At 30.6% G+C, this 19,646-nt stretch overlaps 3 protein-coding genes and 1 non-coding gene across 4 annotated transcripts in view; 3 read left to right on the top strand and 1 right to left on the bottom strand.

Moving 5' to 3' along the window:
- LOC125823997 (uncharacterized) overlaps positions 1-7,804 on the top strand; it is a 248,179-nt gene extending 240,375 nt beyond the window's left edge. The window contains exons 3-9 of the mRNA XM_049503363.1: positions 5,053-5,081; positions 5,164-5,202; positions 5,304-5,443; positions 6,742-6,786; positions 6,879-6,969; positions 7,296-7,398; positions 7,495-7,804. Of these exons, the coding sequence (XP_049359320.1) occupies positions 5,053-5,081; positions 5,164-5,202; positions 5,304-5,443; positions 6,742-6,786; positions 6,879-6,969; positions 7,296-7,398; positions 7,495-7,558 (511 nt within the window). The 3' untranslated portion in view covers positions 7,559-7,804. The remainder of the gene's footprint in view (positions 1-5,052; positions 5,082-5,163; positions 5,203-5,303; positions 5,444-6,741; positions 6,787-6,878; positions 6,970-7,295; positions 7,399-7,494) is intronic.
- On the top strand, positions 3,247-5,046 carry LOC125824044 (histone deacetylase HDT1-like). The gene is made up of 3 exons (XM_049503397.1): positions 3,247-3,383; positions 4,573-4,643; positions 4,728-5,046. Exons 1-3 carry the CDS (start codon positions 3,371-3,373, stop codon positions 5,031-5,033), a joined length of 390 nt encoding a protein of 129 aa, XP_049359354.1. The 5' UTR covers positions 3,247-3,370; the 3' UTR covers positions 5,034-5,046.
- A 2,462-nt stretch (positions 7,805-10,266) lies between the features above and the next one.
- On the top strand, positions 10,267-10,349 carry TRNAL-UAA (transfer RNA leucine (anticodon UAA)). The gene has a single exon. It is a non-coding gene; the product is annotated as a tRNA-Leu (tRNA).
- A 1,554-nt stretch (positions 10,350-11,903) lies between these two features.
- The window catches only part of LOC125824718 (enolase), a 233,916-nt gene continuing 226,173 nt past the window's right edge, over positions 11,904-19,646 (bottom strand). The window contains exons 2-18 of the mRNA XM_049504091.1: positions 16,696-16,806; positions 16,021-16,084; positions 15,202-15,266; positions 15,068-15,115; positions 14,876-14,962; positions 14,706-14,786; positions 14,068-14,169; positions 13,910-13,990; positions 13,658-13,732; positions 13,509-13,571; positions 13,339-13,416; positions 13,037-13,231; positions 12,858-12,908; positions 12,668-12,756; positions 12,518-12,569; positions 12,377-12,433; positions 11,904-12,252 (exon numbers count right to left, since the gene is read on the bottom strand). Coding sequence (XP_049360048.1) covers positions 12,172-12,252; positions 12,377-12,433; positions 12,518-12,569; positions 12,668-12,756; positions 12,858-12,908; positions 13,037-13,231; positions 13,339-13,416; positions 13,509-13,571; positions 13,658-13,732; positions 13,910-13,990; positions 14,068-14,169; positions 14,706-14,786; positions 14,876-14,962; positions 15,068-15,115; positions 15,202-15,266; positions 16,021-16,084; positions 16,696-16,761 — 1,335 coding nt within the window. The 5' untranslated portion in view covers positions 16,762-16,806 and the 3' untranslated portion in view covers positions 11,904-12,171. The remainder of the gene's footprint in view (positions 12,253-12,376; positions 12,434-12,517; positions 12,570-12,667; positions 12,757-12,857; positions 12,909-13,036; positions 13,232-13,338; positions 13,417-13,508; positions 13,572-13,657; positions 13,733-13,909; positions 13,991-14,067; positions 14,170-14,705; positions 14,787-14,875; positions 14,963-15,067; positions 15,116-15,201; positions 15,267-16,020; positions 16,085-16,695; positions 16,807-19,646) is intronic.

Below are 19,646 nucleotides of genomic sequence, written 5' to 3'. Positions count from 1 at the left end.
ATGTGTCGGATGGTGGGGTGAATATGAGGTGTGTTTGAAGGTGTGGAGATACAATCAATGTGAAATGTCACTACAATACAACCTATTTTCGTACTTTTATTAGGAGATCATTTTTTTATTTTAGGCAATTTGTTTTTCTAAAGATAGAGTTTTTTTAAATATTTGACAAATTGAATATGAGAAAGTTGAAAAATATTTTTCTTCGTACTAAATATATTTGGATTGTTTTGAAGTTGAAGTTTTGTTTGGACATGTAATTTGTATTTCTTAAGTTATATTTTTTTCTTGTAAACATAATGATCCACAAGTTGTGAAAACTATGAAAAATTTCTTCAATTCTTATATATTTTTTACCTAATAAACAAATCATAATTCATAAACATGATATCAGAATATCCTAAGATGCCACATTGTTAAATCACACTTCTTTATATATTTTTTATAAATAAATATTTACAATTACAAACTTTCATATACATACAATTTTTCAAAGATTCACTGGTTAACAATATTAATAACTTGTTATTCTTTAATATACCTTTTATGTGGTACAAACAATTTCTTTACAACGAATATGAGTCTTTATTATAAAATTTAAAATAATAAGTCGTGTTTTACAATAAATAAATTTATGGTCAAATTTTACATTTTTAAAAATCATGATTTGAAATTTTAAATACTAGTATTTATTGGAGAATTTAAGATTTGAAATTGTGATTTAAAGTTGAAGTTGGAGTTGAATTATTGTACAAATTCATAAACAAATGATGTTTGAAATCAGACTCTCAAAACACATGACAATTGATTTCAAATGTTTTTTTTTTTTTTTTTTACTTTTAACGAATTTTAGGAAATTGGAGTTGAATTTGAAGTTATGTTTAATCATTTTATTTTTATTTTTACAAAGAACATTTGAAACAATGTTGTATCTACCCTTCATAAGGTATGATAAAGTTTCGCACGCACCACAATTCACATTTCTTCTCCATCTATGGTTACTAGTTACTACTGTAATGCTTTAAGATATATATAAAATATTTCTATTTACCAAAAAAAAAAAAACATTTCATTTATAGGATATCATCGGATATATTGTTGTTAATATTTTGTAATTATGTTCATATTTGAATGTATTTAGATGCGACTTTAAAAGTAAAAAGTGAATTGAAAAATATGTTATAAGTTGTTTATAATTTTGTAATATAATTTCAAATTCAATTTGGATTTTTCATTACCAAATACCCCTTTTTCAAATATAATGAAAAATATGCCGAAAAAGTATTTGACCAACTAATCATCACTCTCTTATATGACATAAATCGACGCAAATTGACCTACATGCACTTATTATCTGTTGAAAATAAATACTTGATCATTGAGTTATGTTTTAATACAAAAGGGATTATAATTTAGATAAATAAGGAGACCAATGGATAACAAATGTATGAAACTCGACAAAAAAATAATAATTTCAGTGTGTTTGGTATGGAGGTTATTTTTCCTATTTGATTGAACAAAGTTTTTGAAAAATATTTTTTCTAAGAAGCCAAGTCTCCTTCACAATAAGAAAAATAACCCCATACACGAAATTCACAAACAATATTCTAGGTATATTGTCGCCTCCCATCCACCCCACACTCTCAATCTCTACCCAGTGACCATTCTTCAACTCCGCCAAACCTAGAGGACTCACTCCCCACCCTATAATGTTAAATTAGAGAAAATGATAAAAATGATTCTTCATGTATGAGTAATGTTTTATTTTAGTTCTCAGTATATTCTACTTAATTAAAATGATCCTTAATATATAATAAATGTATTTATTTTAGTTCTTAATATATTTTACTTGAATGAAATTGTTCTTAATGTATAACAAAATGTATTCATTTTAACCCTTTTATCCTAAAACTAACAAATTTATATAAAAATGTGTTAAATTTAACTAAGAACCTCACGTGAATACATTATTCACCATTATTGTACTCTTTGTTAACTCTAAAATGCGCATGCACACACAAAAAGGATGGTACATGATTTTTTTTTTGGATCCTTTGTTGGAGAGAGAAAAGAAAAGGGTGGTAGATTTTATGGAGTTATTTCTTTGGTGTTAAATCATACAATAATGGTGGATTTTGTTAACCACGCAAGGTCCATAGTTAAATTTAATAAAAAAAAATTATATATAAAATTTATTAGACTTAAAGTAAAAGACCAAAATGAACACATTTTACTATACATTAAAAACCATTTCAATCAGGTGAGATATATCAAAGACCAAAATGAATACCTTTATCATATATACAAGAAGAACTATGTTAATCAAGCAAAATATATTAAAGATCAATATAAAGTATTACCCATACATGAAAGATCATTTTAATTAATTTCTTTGTTAGATTACATACAAATGCTCATGAATTATGATAGCAAAATTTTGCTTTTGCTTATTGATCAAATACTAAAAAATAAATAAGAAATCACACTTATTTTCCAATAAAACGTTATCTATGAAAAAAAATTCCCTTCACACCAAATACACTATTAGGAGTCGTTTGATAAAATGTATTAGCAAAAATAATAACATGCATTAGTTTTATATATCAATAGTACCTTGTTTGGGATATTTTTCATGTTATGTATAACTAACACTCTATTGTGTATTGAGGAATGTATTATTAATATCATTAATTTTTAATAGTAATGCCAATGAATTTAATACACGCATTAGTATGGTTAAAGACCCAATTACTCCTCAAAAGTCCTTTTACATCTTTTTGCACGATAATTATGGAGGATACTTTTGTAAACAATTTTTTTTATACAATACATGTTTTTTTAATACACCAAACGAAACAATGCATAAAAAATATTACTCATATAATTGCAAGCATAACTGAAACAAACATTTTTTTGGAACCCAAGATAACCTGCAGCTGTAAACCGTCAACTGTGTAATAGCCTGCAAACCACACATGAGATGTAAACTGCAATAGACAAGCCCTTTGCGAAAGGCTCGATATTGATCCTGAGTCATCCGTATAGATAACCACCCTCCAACCAACTGAGTCATTCCAAAGGACGACAAACATTATTAATACAATCTATTTAACATTATTTTTATAATCCTACCAAACGACCTCTTAGATAATATTTGATCATTAGTTAAACCTTAGATATATTTTTTTGTTAATTAATTAAATAAGTTTGTTCTAGTCTAGAAAGATACAGTAGTCCGCGAAGTATAATATCAAAACCCAAACTCCATTTCTCCCGCTTATAAACCAGCAAACACAAAATACCCTAGCAGTCTCTCTCTTCCTCCATTTCTCTTCAAAAACCCTAATTTCTCTCTAAAACCCTAAAAGCAGCTATGGAGTTTTGGGGTGAATCTCTTTCTATCTCTCTTACATACACAAACTAATTCAATTTCATTTGTCTGTATTTGATTGTTTCAATTTCAATTGCTGTTTCATGTATTTGTGTTCGTTTTGCTGTTTATGTTCTATGTGTTTTTTAACATTTTAGTTTCTATGCATGCGTTTGTTTTTGCTCAAACATCAGTGAAATATTATTACTGTATATATAAAAACATTTGTGCGTGATTTTGGTACTAGAAATGTTGAGGTTAGTGCAGATATATGCATTTTGCATTTTCTATTTTTTGTTGGCTTGCTTGATTGAAAGAGTTTTCCTGCGTTGGACAGCTACTGTGTCCTTCAATTTCAATTGCTCTACCATGTGCGTATGTTTGTTTTGATGTTTTTTTTTTTTGGTGGCGTTTTGGTTTGTATGCGTGTGGCTGTTTTTGCTCAAATATCAGTGAAATCTTATTACTTTATCAGGAAGTTATAATGTTGTGTGTGATTTGGGTACTAGAAATGTTGAGGTTAGTGGATTAGTGCAGATATATGCATTTTGCGTATTCTATCTTTGATTGTTTTGATACCGATTGCTCTTTCATGTATGTATGTATGTTTTGCTGTTAATGTTGTATGTGATTTTTAACATTTTTTTTTACATTTTATTTTGTTTGTGTTTTGCCCAAGCATCAATCAAATTTATTATGTTATCATAAAAATGTTTTGTGTGATCTTATCAGCGGAAATGGTTGAGTTTTTAGATTGTTTTAACAGGCTACTCACCATATTTTTCCCGTTAGATAGAGTGGAAATATTTTATTGTATTATCTTAAAAGTTATTATATTTTAACTATAAGCCTCAAGTTAGTATCTTTCATGCTTTGACATAGATGAGCTATGTTTGTTTTCTGGGAAGAAATGATGAGGTATAGCCTGAGGTTGGGGGTTTTGAGTCAAGAAGGGCAAAGTGGAAAAAAACTGTTTGTCTCTTGGTAGGGTTTTTTGACTTTTGAGGAGGTGGGGGTGAAGTTTACCATACAAAGGATAAAGTTTCTTTTCATGGAATATCTGTTTGGGTTTATGTCTCCTTCATTCAAAGTGCAAATTTCCTCTTATTTGTGTTCTGTTTTTGGTAGACTTTTATTAGAACATATTTAATTCATGCAATTCCTGAACTCTCAGTTTTCTGAATTGAATATTTATTTGTGCATAGGTGCTGAGGTGAAAAGTGGAGAGCCCTTAACTGTACAGCCTGGAGATGGGATGGTTTTGCATCTTTCACAGGTTTTATAATTTGCTACAACTTGACAAGCTTAGTTATTCGTAATTTTCCTTATCTAATTCTCATTACTATGTTGTTATCTACAGGCATCTCTAGGTGAGTTGAAGAAGGATAAATCAGAAAGTGTCTGCTTGTCAGTGAATATTGATGGCAAGAAACTTGTTCTTGGGACACTCAACTCAGAGAAGGTGCCTCAACAGCAATTTGACCTGGTTTTTGATAGAGACTTTGAATTATCACACAACTTGAAAAGTGGCAGTGTCTACTTTTTTGGATACAAGGCAACTAACCCGTTTGAGGAATATCCTTTTTTATTTGTCTGTGAACTTTTATTTCTTTTATGCATTTATTTTTCGTTCGATGTAAAATTTTCTGTGTATTTGTTTCCTTGACCAAACTTCTGTGGTTCACGGAAGAGGATGACGAAGATGATTATGATGGTAAATGCACATTTTCTTTTGTTTGGACATCCATACTGTTCTGTTATTAGTTATTGACTGTCTGGTGTTCTTGTGTTTTCAGAGTCTGATGAGGACATCCCCCTCACTCTTGCAAACAGTGGTATGGAAAATGCTTTTTACCACGATATTATGTCAATTTAATAGATGCGTTATACATTTTAATTGGCTAATGTTATTGTCCACATGGTTAACTGACTTCAGGTAAACCTGAGCCTAAAGAGGCTGGGAAGTCTAATGCTGGAAAGGATTCTGCTTCAGGAAAGCAGAAAGTGAGGATTGTGGAGCCTACTAAAGATGATGAAGATGAGAGCTCTGATGATGATGATTCTGACATGGGAGAGGTACAATTGTTTTTATATGTTCACGGGGTTTAAATTATTGTCATGGTCTTTTGTAGTATTAGTTAGGGCATCCAATACAAGGACAAAAAATGGGTACCACTTGTTTAAGTTTGTTTGGTTATTTAACTGAAATGCTAAAATGGCCTACTAAATTGTGGTGTCCCGACGACATTTAAAAAAAAATCAATTGCACATTATATTTATCTTCAACATGCCATTGCAAGGTCTTCGAGAGAGTTGTACTATGTAATCTATTCTCTTTAACAAAAAAGTAGTGGAAGGAAAGCTTATCACTCACTAATACATAAGGAGATGTGGTAAAAATGTGCTTTGGCAAGAACACCTTCTAGACAAAGTAATGTGTATGAGGTCCATCCTATACAAGAGGTGGGGTTCCTCCCAAAAATAAATCTATGACTATGCACTTGTGGAAGGAGGTCATTCTTCATGGAGGCTGAAAGATATTCAGAGTTATTCTTTTTTGAATTGCGCATGGTTGGTAGACTCCATCTATCAACTTTCATGAGGCCTTTAACAGGACTTGTTAAATCAGCGATTGGTTTCAATTTGTTTGTCTTACTTTCCTTTTTGGTTCTTTAAAAACTTCTCTTTCCTTTTTTGGCAACCTTTTAATTCAACTTTCCACCTGACATTTTTAAGACCTCAAGATCGAAAGACATTTAGGTACATTATACATAAGACCACTAGATTGAAAAGTCTCCTTTACTTTCCTAAACTTGTGCCAAGTCATAATTAGACAATTGAAACCGAGGAAGTAAAACTTTGAGATTGATCATAAGCATTTTTTTGGGGAAGAAAATGGCGGCTACTTGGCATGGCTAAGGGATGTTGGCTGCTTGGTTTTCTTCCCCAAAAACAAAGCTTCAATAATTTTACTTCGTTGTTAGCCTTCTTCAATTCTTCTATTTCATTCATAGTTCTCCAAGGTATCATATTGTTTCCATTGACAGTGTCTACCAGCAGTTTCGAGTCATTTTCAACTTGGACCTATTGACATCTTTTAGAAATACACATCTGATTCCAGCTAATAAGGCTACTGCCTCTGCTAGATTGGGCTGGAGGTTGTGTTAACAGTATTTGGGGCTGGTTAAAAGTGCTTTTGTGGTTTTGAATTATATTGAATGACTGAACAATTTTCATCTCTTTAAGCTCAGAAGCATACTGTACCTAATGATGCATTGCAAAACTGATATGCTATGCAGTTGCTTTTATCTAGGTTGTGTAATTTGAGTTATACTTTGATGAATTTATTGTATAAATTAACTTTGTATATTCAGGATGAAGACGACTCTGATGACAGTGAGGAGGAGACGCCAAAGAAGGTAGTGATATTTCTGGGGTGGATAATTTACTGTTTTGCTGGGTATTTTGTTGTATGATTTATTGTTGTTATGTGGTTTCATCTCTATTTTAGGCTGAGCCTGCAAAAAAGAGGAAGGCAGATTCAGCTACAAAAACACCGGTCACCGATAAAAAGGCAAAATTGACAACACCTCAAAAAACTGGTTTGTTCTGTCCTATTTTTTTTGTTTACTTCTTCTGGTCCGTATTATTCCAAGAAACTAAGAAGGTTTTTGACTAATAGACCCTTGTGGTCTGGCCCTTCCCCTTCCCCTGCGCATAGTGGGAGTTTAGTGCGCCGGGCTGTCCATTTATAGATATTGTACCAGGAAAAGTAAAATTGCCGGTTTTTTTTCCTGCAAGATGTATCAGATAAAAGTAGTTTGCTGGTACTGGTGGTCAAATGGCTCAATTTTGAAGCATAACTAGTAAAATTCAGTTTATAGGAGTATAATCTTTTTGTAATTGCTCCCTTTTGTGGTTGATTTAGATGGCAAAAAAGGTGGTGGCCATGTAGCAACACCGCACCCTTCAAAACAGGCTAGTAAGACTCCAAAATCAGCTGGATCTCATCACTGCAAGCCGTGCAACAGGTACATAGATTATATCACAACAAAAGTAGTTTTTGATTTGTTTTAAGTAAAGCACATTTGGATGTCTGGTGTATTCATGTATTGGGTTCCTTGCAGGAGTTTTGGTTCTGAAGGTGCTCTCGATTCTCACTCGAAAGCTAAACACAGTGCTGGAAAGTAAATAGACATGGAGACATTTGGTCTTTGTTTGGTTTTCAACTATGATCAGAAGAGAGCTTTTTAGTTGTTTTTTTCCCCGTTTCGGTTGGTTCATCTGATGTAAAGGAAAGATGAGTTTACATCTATTGCTATGGTGAACTATCATCTATCTCTAGGTCAATCATCTATTTTGATGTTTAAGACTTGTTATGTTTTCAATGAGAGTTTTGGATTGAATCAGAGAATGTTATTGCCTGTTGGTATCTTGTTATATGTTATAAGTAATTGGATTATTGCTACTTTGAGTCGTGATTTTATAAAATCTAAAATTACGAAAGTAAAGATGAATAATTCGAAGAATGTATTCAAATCCAGAAACAGGACAACTACTAACAAAAATTTCCAAATTACTATTCATTTCTCGAACTTCAATATCTTCTTGAAATTCATTGATGAATCGTATGAATACAGAAGAAGCTAAATATTCTTTTGGGAAATCGTGTTTCACCTTGTCTTTGCCTATGTACACAATAAAATATGCATTCTTGCATTTTTTTTTTCAATTTCTTGATGCTTATAATTTTCTTCTTTTTCTTATTCATCAACATCTCCTTAACCTTCTTGCAAATACCAAAAATATCCATCGATGAATTAACCTTAAAATTTTTAGTGAAAAAATAACTTTACGAGTATTTGTTGAAACTTTGGAATGGACATAAGGTATTATACAGTATTATCTCCGCCCACTTTTAATTGTCATAATTTCCTTCTTTAGAGTCAAATGATAAAAACTTTGACTAACATTTGATAATGTATTATTTTTAAAAATCATATTGATATGCAAAAAGTTGCAATTTATAGTACTTTTCGTAGAGTTTTTGAATATCTAATTTTTTGTTTAAAATGTTGAATTAATTTAATATAATTTAATTTTAAAAATTAGTTAAATTGACTTTCGAAAAGCGTAACATGACAAATAAAAGTGGATGGAGGGAGTAGTTATTTTTAATTAAAATCCTAATCCAACAGAAAGTAGGATTTATAATCCTAATAAAAATAGGATTATTTAATTAAAGTAGGATTTGTGGTTTTTTTTTCCATATTTTTTTATTTAATTAAATATATAACTTTTAGGTTTAGAATTAAAGTTGGAGTTATAAGTTATAACCACTTTAGTCTTCTTTTAGTTATTGCCTTTTATTAGGATTTAGTTTATATTTTATGTTTGAACATCTATTGGTATACTTTTAGTTTTTGTATTTTAAGTTTTACTTGTGATTTATTTTAAAAGGTATATTTAAGGGATTTAATATTACTACTTCTCCTTGTATTATATATTTTTTTCAACTTGCGAATATAGCTTTGATTGTGTTATTAATTATTGATAAATATATCTCCAAATAATCAAATTGAAAAAAAATCAACTCAGAAAAAGAAACACCAAACTAAATTTATTTTAATTCGAATTGGGTTAGATTTTTTCCAAAATCAAAAACCTAAACTGAACCCAAATAATACAAAATCAAATCAAATAATATTTGATACAACAGAAGACAATACGGCTAACAATTTGTTCGTTTTTATGAATTTATGATCTAACAAATCAAATTCTTATGATCTAGAATATTGAATATAATACTAGCACGTTCTCTATATTTTAGTTGTGTTCTCTCCTTCTCTCGTTAGCATATTAATTACGAGTTCGATCAAATTTAGTAATTTAAATTTAAATTTTGAATTGTAATTTTTTTTTATTGAATATGTAACAATTAATAATTTGGAATTTATTTGAAGAATAAAATTTTAATAATACAATTACAATAGTGCAACCCTTCACCAAGGGTTGAGTTGAATCTTGCTAAATTGAAGAACATATTCAAACTCAAAAACAGTGCAACCCTTCACCAAAAATTCCAATTTCTTCATGTCTCGAATTTCAATATCTTCTTGAAAATCATCGATGAATCGCTTGAAAAAAGTAGAAGACAAATATTTTCTTGGAACCTCATAATTCACCTTGTTTTCGCTTACGTACACAATGAAAAATGCGTTCTTGCATTTTTTTTGCAACTTCTTAGCACTTATAATTTTCTTCTTATTATTACTATTATTCATCAACATCTCCTTAATCCTTTTGCAAAAACCAAAAACCTCCATTGATGAATTAACCTAAAAACTTTTTAGTAAAAAAATAATAGAGGGAAAAGACTTGTGAGTATTTTAGTAACTTTTGAGAAAACATGTAAGTTATATATAGTTTTTATTTTCTTAAAATCCTAATACTAATAAAAGTAGGATTAGTTTGTATAATCCGATCCTAACAAGAATAGGATTTATATATTCCTAATTAAAGTATATTTAAGTCGGTTAATTAAAATGTCTTCCCAAATTGCTTTTGAATGGGTTTAAGTTTATCCCTTTTTATTATGATAAATATTTGTGTACATATAATTAAATTTATAATATTTAAATATATAACAATAATTAGTATTTGTAGATATGTTCATCATAATAAGTACATAAATAATATTAACATATAATTTATTCTTGATAAAATTTTGAAAGCTCCAAAATTAGGAGCCTAAGTATTCTCTGAGAGTAGTATAAAATGAAATCGTGATCTATTTCAAGTGGGAATTTAAAAGTAATAATTTATTTAGTATATTAATTTATACCACATTCATAAACAAAATAAATATAAAATTTGTTTCTGGTTAAATGAAACATTGAGCTGGTTTGCCCGAGAGGTTAAGGGGGAAGACTTAAGATCTTCTGCACATAAGTGCGCATGGGTTCGAACCCCATAGCCAGCATTTTATTTTTTTATTTTTTTATTTTTATTTATTTTAATTTTGTTTTTTAATTTCCTCTTTATTCATATTTCTTTCGAATTCGCTCTATGTAACGCCGATTGAATGGGAAAGCATAATCTATCAAAACTCTTTGTATTTCCATAATTCGAACATGAATATAACAGAGAAATCTTATCTATTCCATGAGCCGTGCCAACATTATTTACGAGCCCCCCTAAATTATATGTCGTGTTCAGTTAGCTTTTGAGCTAATCTGGACACCCCCTTTTTTTGGTGATACTTAGTAGAACAGTCCTACAGTATTATTATCCCTTAATCATGTCAAAGTTTGGGATGCCAAACTCAAAGTTGTACTTTTGCTCATATCAATGATCAAAGTTGATTTTGTTTTTTAAATAGATAGAAAGAGATGTGATGCTAGTTGTACGTTGGTTTTTGTATTACTTTCCAATAAACTTTTGTGTACTTTTTTTGTACTTGGTCCTACTATTCTTTGTAGTTGATAGCTCACAAAATTGTATAGAAGTTTTACACTATTTCCTCTACTTAGTTTAATTGTATTACTTCCTCCGTTGCATATTATATATCACCTTTTTCATTTGTACTTGCATTAAGAAATGAGGTAATTTTACCTTTATGTCCTTATTTAATGTTTGCCTAAGATAACTTTGTAATAAATGATGAATAAGTTAGATTTCAAAAATATAAATGCATTTGGATGACTATTTAAATTTTAGAGTTTATTTTTGGAGCCAAACTTTTTCACCAATTGATCCAAAAAAATTTAAAAATCAATTTTTTCCCACCTCAATTTTCCTATATATTTTGTGTAAAATGTTTTTTTAAATTTATATATATAAATTCTTAAAGCAAATATGACAACATCACAAAATATTCAAATTCCATTACTTCAAATTGATAATGAAATTAGACGACAAATGAATTTTAGTTCTAGTTCGATAAATCATTTATTTTTTTATTTAAACACCGAGACGCATATTGAAGAAGATTCAAATACAAATATTGGTTTGTTGTTTTGTTTAAGATTTTGGTTCGTATTTTAATTGTTTTATTTATATTTTTATACTTAATTCATTTTAACAGTACCATTTGAAGGGCTGCAAACTGCAACAGAAGAAGATATATTATTGGAAGAGTCAAATACAAATATTGGTTTGTTGATACTATTTTTCAAAATCAAATTTTATAGAATAAGTAGTGAATAAAGAAAGTAGTTAATTAATGAATGAAGTACTCTCCCAATGAAATTAATTACTTGTAGATTTCCTAGGTTAGTCAAAGTAAATACATTTTCAAGATTAATTAATTAATCTATCAAAAATATAATGGACAAAATATGATAATTTATGCATAAATTTTATAAAATGATATATATTGTGGTTCCAACTATTTTAAAAAAGGAATGAAATATAATATGAAAGGAATATTACCTATAGTTATTTTTGTTGAAGTCCTTTCTAATTAATGCAATAAATAGTTTCTCCAGAAAGAGCACATCTCATGTATATAGCAAAGAGAAGATTGAGATTTGAGAAAAAGCAAAACCATCAAAATATTTAATTAGAACATAGTACAAACTTGCATATCAAAGTTTTACAGTCACCAAGCCTAAAAAAAGAACTCTCTTTTTTTTTCAGAATTCAAAATACTAATAAAACCTCACAAAACAAAAATTGTTTTGAGTCTGCTTGTTATTTCACGAAGGTCATCATATACTATATCCTAAAATGACCAATCTAAGAGGAATTTATTTTGGCAGAACAAGAACTCAACAATCTCAACATCTTTTAACTGCTGAAATTTAGTAGGGCTCAACGGGCTTGCGGAAGCTTGCTCCTGCATAAACAGCCTCTGATCCGAGTTCCTCTTCGATCCTCAAAAGCTGCATAGGATGAACGAAAAATCAGAAGTATGCTGGGAATGCAAGTAGTTGAGAAAGAGAACAACATTTTTTTCGTTACAAAGATAAAGAGTTCAACGGCTGTATTTTTGAAGGATAAAATTACCTGGTTGTACTTGGCGAGACGCTCTGACCTGCAAGGAGCTCCAGTCTTGATTTGTCCCTGATTATTTCCGGGAGAATACTCGTTAGTATGACTAAAATCTGTAGATCATCATAATCTAGAATGCTTAGTAACAAAATTTACCGTTGACAAACCGACAGCAAGATCAGCAATGAAGGTATCTTCTGTTTCTCCACTGCACCAATTAGTTTTATGAGATAATCAGAACATGACTACTTGAAATTTATTATATTTTCTGTGAAGTGATATCGTGGAGGATCATTTGTTCTTTACCTGCGGTGACTGGTCATTACACCCCAACCTGCCTTCTTAGACATCTTCACAGCTTCAATACTCTCGGTCACACTGCCGATTTGGTTAACCTGACACATATCGAGAGAGAAATGATTTAATAACATCTCAAAGAGGAAACTCTCATTATCATGGCAGAAATATACGACCTATAAGCTGGATAGGATGATACCTTGAGAAGAAGAGCATTGCAAGTCTTCTCTGCAATTGCCTTGGCGACCCTCTGCACACCATTATAAATAAGTATACATGGTAAACATTAACACCTAGAGAAATTGACGTCTGCCTTTTCTTTTCAATGGCAACAGCAACTCTGCTATGCAAGCAATATTGTTAAAGCTTCAATCTTACCTTAGGGTTGGTGACAAGGAGGTCATCTCCGACAATCTGTACTTGCTCCCCAATCTCAGTGGTGAGCTTAGCATAGGTCTCCCAGTCATCTTGGTCAAATGGATCTTCAATTGAGACAATAGGGTACTCGGACACAAATGACTTGTACAAATCCTTGAGTTGGTCACCTGATATCTTTTGTGAGCCGTCATTGCTCTGCAAAGAAGAATAAATATGAGCAAAACTGAATAACGTATGAACAGTTTGACCACGAGACTACCTCGGAAAAAGCATGTGTGAAAGAAGCAATAGTCAGTACTTGCCTCTTCTTTGAAGTTCAGGTCATAAGATTTGTCCTTTCCGTAAAATTCAGATGCTGCAACATCCATTCCAATGACCACCTAAACAGAAAATTATCTCAGCCACCAGATCATCTAATAACAGCTATGAAAACAAAGAATTGTGCGACTCAAAAAGTAATTGAGATACTCACCTTTCCGGTGTAACCTGCTTTCTCAATGGCTGTCTTGAGCAATTCAAGACCTTCCTTGTTCTCCTGAATTTTTCGAAACCATAATCATGTCAGTGCACTGGGGTAACATTCAACAGGATGTAATACAGCAGCATAAGAATATACTTCACCTGGATATTAGGAGCAAAACCACCCTCATCACCGACATTTGTGGCATCCTGACCATATTTCTTCTTAATCACAGCCTGCAATTAAAGTATAACTATTATCAGACAACAAGATAAAGAGGACAAAGAACAATATGAACAAATTCAAATTAGATTGTGAGCCTGAATGGAGCCAAAGACACCAATCGATCCCCTAAATTCAAATATATACTAGCCACCTAAAACAGTATTTAGAGGTAATAAAAGCTGTCGAACCTTCAAATGGTGATAGACTTCACAGCCCATCTTCATGGCCTCCTTGAAATTAGCAGCTCCAACAGGAAGGATCATAAATTCCTGCAAAATAACTACTAATGAGAATCGTTCTAGTAAAGAGCACACAGATGCATAGTTGACGCAAACCAATGGCATACCTGCATTGCGAGTTTGTTTCCGGCATGAGATCCACCATTAATCACATTGAAGGCAGGAACTGGTAATACCAACTTCTTGTTACCAGCCAAATCAGCAATGTGCTGCAAAGAGAGGGGGCAATTTATATAAGTAACCACATGGTCGCAGATTAATCCAATTGCAAGTAGAAACTTAATTTGTCCTAGTAGCCTTGTGGTAATGAAGAGAATCAAATGGTGCAATTTTTTTTTATCTCCTATTGTTCTTTTGCATGGGGATGGAGGAATGGGATTCATATATGGGAACAGTAAACATGGGAAAGATTAAAGGTTCATGCGGTTTCTGCCTTGCCAATTGGCAATAGTTCAATAGTGATGCAAGGCTTAGGCCTTAGGGTGTAGATAAATCTAAAGAATGTGCATGGACTCCATGAAAACCAATTTAATGTTTGCCACAATCACAGAAATGCATCCCTCTCTTGACTGCTGTTTAAAGAATCAAGATAAATCATCCTACGAAATGACTAAGTGAAAATGAGACATCATTCTTCACAGGCACAAAATATTAATTGGGCCTGTAAACATTTTCCGCCAAATATACAAAAGACAACTACTCGGGGAAGTTAGATACTCAAAAAAGAAGTGATTCTCCAGTATACCTTGTACAATGGAACATTCCTGACAGCAGCACCAGCTTTACACACAGCAAGTGACACAGCAAGAATGGCATTTGCACCAAGCTGAAGAAAAGCCAATACAGTTAAATTCATGAAAGGTGAACTTCTCTTAATAGAAGAATTAACTTTATACTTGGCATAAATAGTAACACCTTTTCTTTGCACCAACCCCACTCATTTTGAGTTCCATCTAACTCATGAACCATGAAGTTATCAAGACCAGTCTGATCGGTTGGGTCCTGGAAAATAGTAATACTTGTATGTCAGAAATGAACAATAAAAGCAACTTAACAAAGAAATAACCTATTAAGAAAAAATATATTCACGGGGAAAAAACAACAAACCTTGCCGATGAGAGCAGGGCCAATAATTGAGTTGACATTGTTAACAGCCTACAAGGTAAGAACATGCATAAAAAATATTAATCAACAATGATCAGTATAATCATCAAACTAAAGCTTTGCAGTGAAATGCCAACCTTTGAAACACCCTTTCCAAGGTAGTCAGATCCTCCATCCCTCAATTCAAGGGCTTCATAAATTCCTATTATACAACAAGTCAAGAGGATGAATTATCTTTCAATTCAAAAGGTAATAACAAAAGGACACATTTGCCAAGAACGTTGACAGCGTTGAAGACAGAACAGAAAGTAGCAAAGATTCACATTTCCACCCAAACTGATATATGCAAAATCAGTGGATCAGATGAGCTACAAGAAAATCAACAGTCCATATAATAGATTCTACAACAAGACAGAGTAGTCTCTATATAATACTAACCATTTCAATTTGTTTGTCTCACTTTCTTTTTTTAGTCCGTATAAAAAAATGTCTCTTCCCTTATTTTGCTAACTCTTTAATTTCAACTTTCCACAACATGTTTAAGACCACAAGATTAAATGACATTTTGCTACATTCTACAAATCTTTAGTTTAAGACCACAAGGTTCAAAAGTCTTCAAACTCTACGGCCAGTCAAAACCATACAAACAAATTAAAAACACAGGGAGTTACTTCTGTTTTAGAATAGTAACATGCTGATACTAAAAATGCATTTTTTTTAGTGAAGAACAAGTATCTATAGCTGAACATAAACTCATCAAAAGGGTGAAGTTTATTCAATACACACTTGAAAGAAAGTTACTATGTTTTCCAAACAAACAAACAAGAAACTCTGAGTTCAATTACACAAGTAAAATAACGAACTAATTACGCATGTACGCACACAATTTTCAACACATTCTAATCAATCAATGTTTAAAAAAGTCACTATATACAAGAACACAGCTCGATCATTACCGGTGGATGCACCACTTGGAACAGCAGCTCTAGCAAATACACCATTTGAGACATGTACATCAACCTGCACATATACACAACAACCAAATCAATACATCTGAGGAAAAACATCTCTACTATTGCAACAACTGACATGTCTGAACCCATAAAAATTAAATCTTGAATCCGCCTTGGTCTTCAAACTGATGTAACAAAACTTATCAGCATCAACAACCAATCCAACACAACCAGTCCATTCTTAAAAAATAAGATCTTTTCAAAAATCCAAACAAATCCCACAAAACTTATAGCAGCAACAAACAGATACAACACAACTAATCTGCAACCTCCATTCAAAAGTCCAAACAAAACCCATAACAGCAACATACAATTTAAGCAGAATCAGCAAAAGGGTATACATAAAAAACCTCAAAAAGATTGAATCTTGAAACAGATAAAACACAACTAATCTGCATCAACAACCAATCTAACAAAACCAAACACTCTCAAAACAAACTCCATTCAGAAATCCAAACAAAACCCATTACAACAACAAATTATTTAAGCAAAATCAGTAAATGGGTAAACATAAAAAGCTCAAAAAGTTCGAATCTTGAAACAGATCGAAAAATCTAGAAAATAACATAAAAACATCAAAAAATTCTGAAAAAAAGAGAGATCTGAAGGAAAACAAACCTCAACGGTGGGGTTACCACGGCTGTCAAAGATCTGACGAGCTTTAATGGATTTGATAGTTGCCATTGGATCTATGAAGAGAGAAATAGTAGAAAAGAGTGAAGAGAAAAAGTTTGGTTTTTTTTTTCAGTGAACAAATGGGATGAGAAGTGGCAGCACGTATATGTAGAGAAAATTGGGTTAATTACAACCGTTGATTTCGTTATGATGTTGATTAGTGTTTTCATATTTTTTTGAAGTATTTATATTACTTTTTTGGTCCTTTAGTTAGGTATAATAAAAAAATACGTCTTTTAACTTGACTTTAATTGATATTTATGTCTTTCAACTTAGAGTATGCATAAGTCAGTTTTTAAGTTTATATAAATTTGAACAAATAAACGGAAACATCTTGTGTGACATAATACAAATTGAACACCATGTAGGACACAAACTGTCATGTAAGATGTTACTTAAAACGCATCTATCTATTCGTTCAATTTATACAAATTTGATATATGATTCAATACAAGTTATTGATATACGTAGGAAATATGGTATATTCCATTTTATTAACCTCAAATATGAAGTACACTCAAGTTTAATATAATATATAAGTAATTAAATGGTAAAACGATTAATGACTCTAAATATTATGAATACGCATAATAAGTAAAAGAAACTAATAAAGTGCATGTTAAATAAGTAATTAAAGTTTAAATATGATTAAATCAAATTTTATATAAACTAAAATTAGAATTAATGGTGAAATGAGGGACCAAAAATATTGTTCAATTCCTTTTTAATTAAGTGGGCTAATTGTATATTCCAAATCTATGTGCTTTAGAAAACTCCCCTCGAGTGTGTCGAAATGTTGTTATGTACTTCTAGATCTAGGGGTGGATTACCAATGAAGAAAAAGTTGTTAGGTAGTTTTTGTCTTTTCAAATATATATAATAAAATAATTCAAATTTAATACTTAGTTAAATTAATACTATATAAATTGTTACTATTTTTATTTAGGAAGGATACAATATAAAGTTAGTGATAGTTTGGAGAAATTGTATAGTACAATTAATGAATAACTATAAATTAGATATAAATTGATATTGAGATATTGCCTTGTGAGTTGTGCATATAATTAATTAATTACAACTTGATTAACAAGCTAAGTGAAATAAATACTTGTTTATTGTTTTTGTGTGAAGCTAATTATTACGAGTAACATTCATAATATTATAAATTTGAATTAAATTTAAATTCAATCGAATATTATTCTTGTCTGACTATTTTTATTTATTCAATACTAATTTAACATATGTCGTAAAAAAATAACTCTTCTTGGGCAACAAGAAGAGAACACTTGGTAGTTCAAAATCACGAGAATATTCGTCTAAATTGTGCCATTTGTGTACCATTTGTCTTACTTTGTGGGGCACAACTCACGAGGAAAATGTAAGGGGCTGCTCATTTACATCTTGAATTAAGACTTACAAAAACAAAATAATAATCGCATACTCAAACTTGTTACGAATTTAGTTATAATAATAATAATAATTTATTAAACATAAATTGTTCTTTTTTCTCAATTTTATCATTCAAATTAAAATTCAAACATTTCCGGAGGAGGTAGTAACAAAAATTAGTTGGAGTTAATAAATAATGTATATTTTTTATAAAATATAAATGTTTGGGGTAATTTTTGAATTTTTCAAAATTCTCAAATATTAGAACTTGACCCAAATACTAGTTTTTTCTAGCATTTGGAAACTTATATGACCAAACACCACTTCTCAATTTTTTCCCAAGTATTCTTGGCGCCAAACGGATCCTAAGAGTTGAATAGATTAATTATGTTATGACTTATGATGCGTTATTTAACCTATTTTAACCCAATTTTTTTTTGAGTGTGTCATTTATTAATTCGACTTATGTTAACTTGTTCAAATTTAGCTCAATTTGTCCATTTAACACCAATTCTATCGTTTACAAAACGTTTTGTTTTTTTCAGTACAAAAAGATAATTAATTAAGGAGAATCTTTGTTTTTGCCATGTTAGCTTTTGACTTTTTATTCGACTCATATATGTTTCTCCTTTTTCATATTTTCTTATATATAATTATATATAAAACTAAATAAAAAAATAAAAAGGATGAACAAATGTCGTCTTGGACAAGTAGACTTTCCATTAGAAATAAAATATTCTTTCTAATACGAAGTAAACTCAAAAAGAGAATATAAAACAATAGTTAAAAGAACAATTGTTTAATTAATGGCAAAAATATTATACTAGCAATTAAAGTAGGCAATAATGTGATAATTTATAAATTATGACGATACTTTGAGGCGTGGTTTGGCTCGTCATACTTCATAATATCAATTTTATAATATATTTCAAACTATATAATAAAGCTTAAATTAAAGGCCATTTTCACACAAACCTTTTATTCCACCTACCTCTATGACGTTTTCCTTCTTTATTTTCACCTTTTTTTTAAAAAAAAAACGTAAAGTTAAGAGCTAATTACATAATATTTCTAATCCTTTTCAAATTATAAAAGATCTCGAATATAGCAAAAAATCTGCAGTTACATAGCTCATGAATGTATCCGAGAGAGGATAGGGATGTATCCGAAGAGAGCTAGGAATGTATCCGAAAAGAGATAGAAATGTATTCGGGAGGGAATAGGGATGTATGCGAGAGAGAATTGCAATGTCTACGAGAGGAGATTTTTGTAATGTTTATTAAATAGTAGAGAATTTTAATTATAATATCTGTTTATTAAATAGTAGAGGATTTTAATTATAATATCTTTAATTATGTATTTATATATTTTTCTCTTTTTTTATCGGTTCCATATAAAACAAAAATATTGAGCAAAATCCAAACCTTAAAAGGTAGAAAAATTATTTTCAACAAACCCCATCGCAAATAAAAGCACTATAATATAAGTATTGATTTTATATATAA

The sequence above is a fragment of the Solanum verrucosum genome, unplaced genomic scaffold (assembly GCF_900185275.1).
Source record: "Solanum verrucosum unplaced genomic scaffold, falcon-dt-bn FXZP01000125.1, whole genome shotgun sequence".
NCBI lineage: Eukaryota > Viridiplantae > Streptophyta > Magnoliopsida > Solanales > Solanaceae > Solanum > Solanum verrucosum.
The sequence above is the reverse complement of the archived record's forward strand: the minus strand, read 5'-3'. Positions and strand labels throughout refer to the sequence as shown.

Bases quoted from the DNA above. Each gene is read 5' to 3' on its own strand.
- LOC125824044 (XM_049503397.1), top strand. The intron at 4,644-4,727 runs GTTTTATAATTT...TGTTATCTACAG, and splicing joins TGGTTTTGCATCTTTCACAG to GCATCTCTAGGTGAGTTGAA.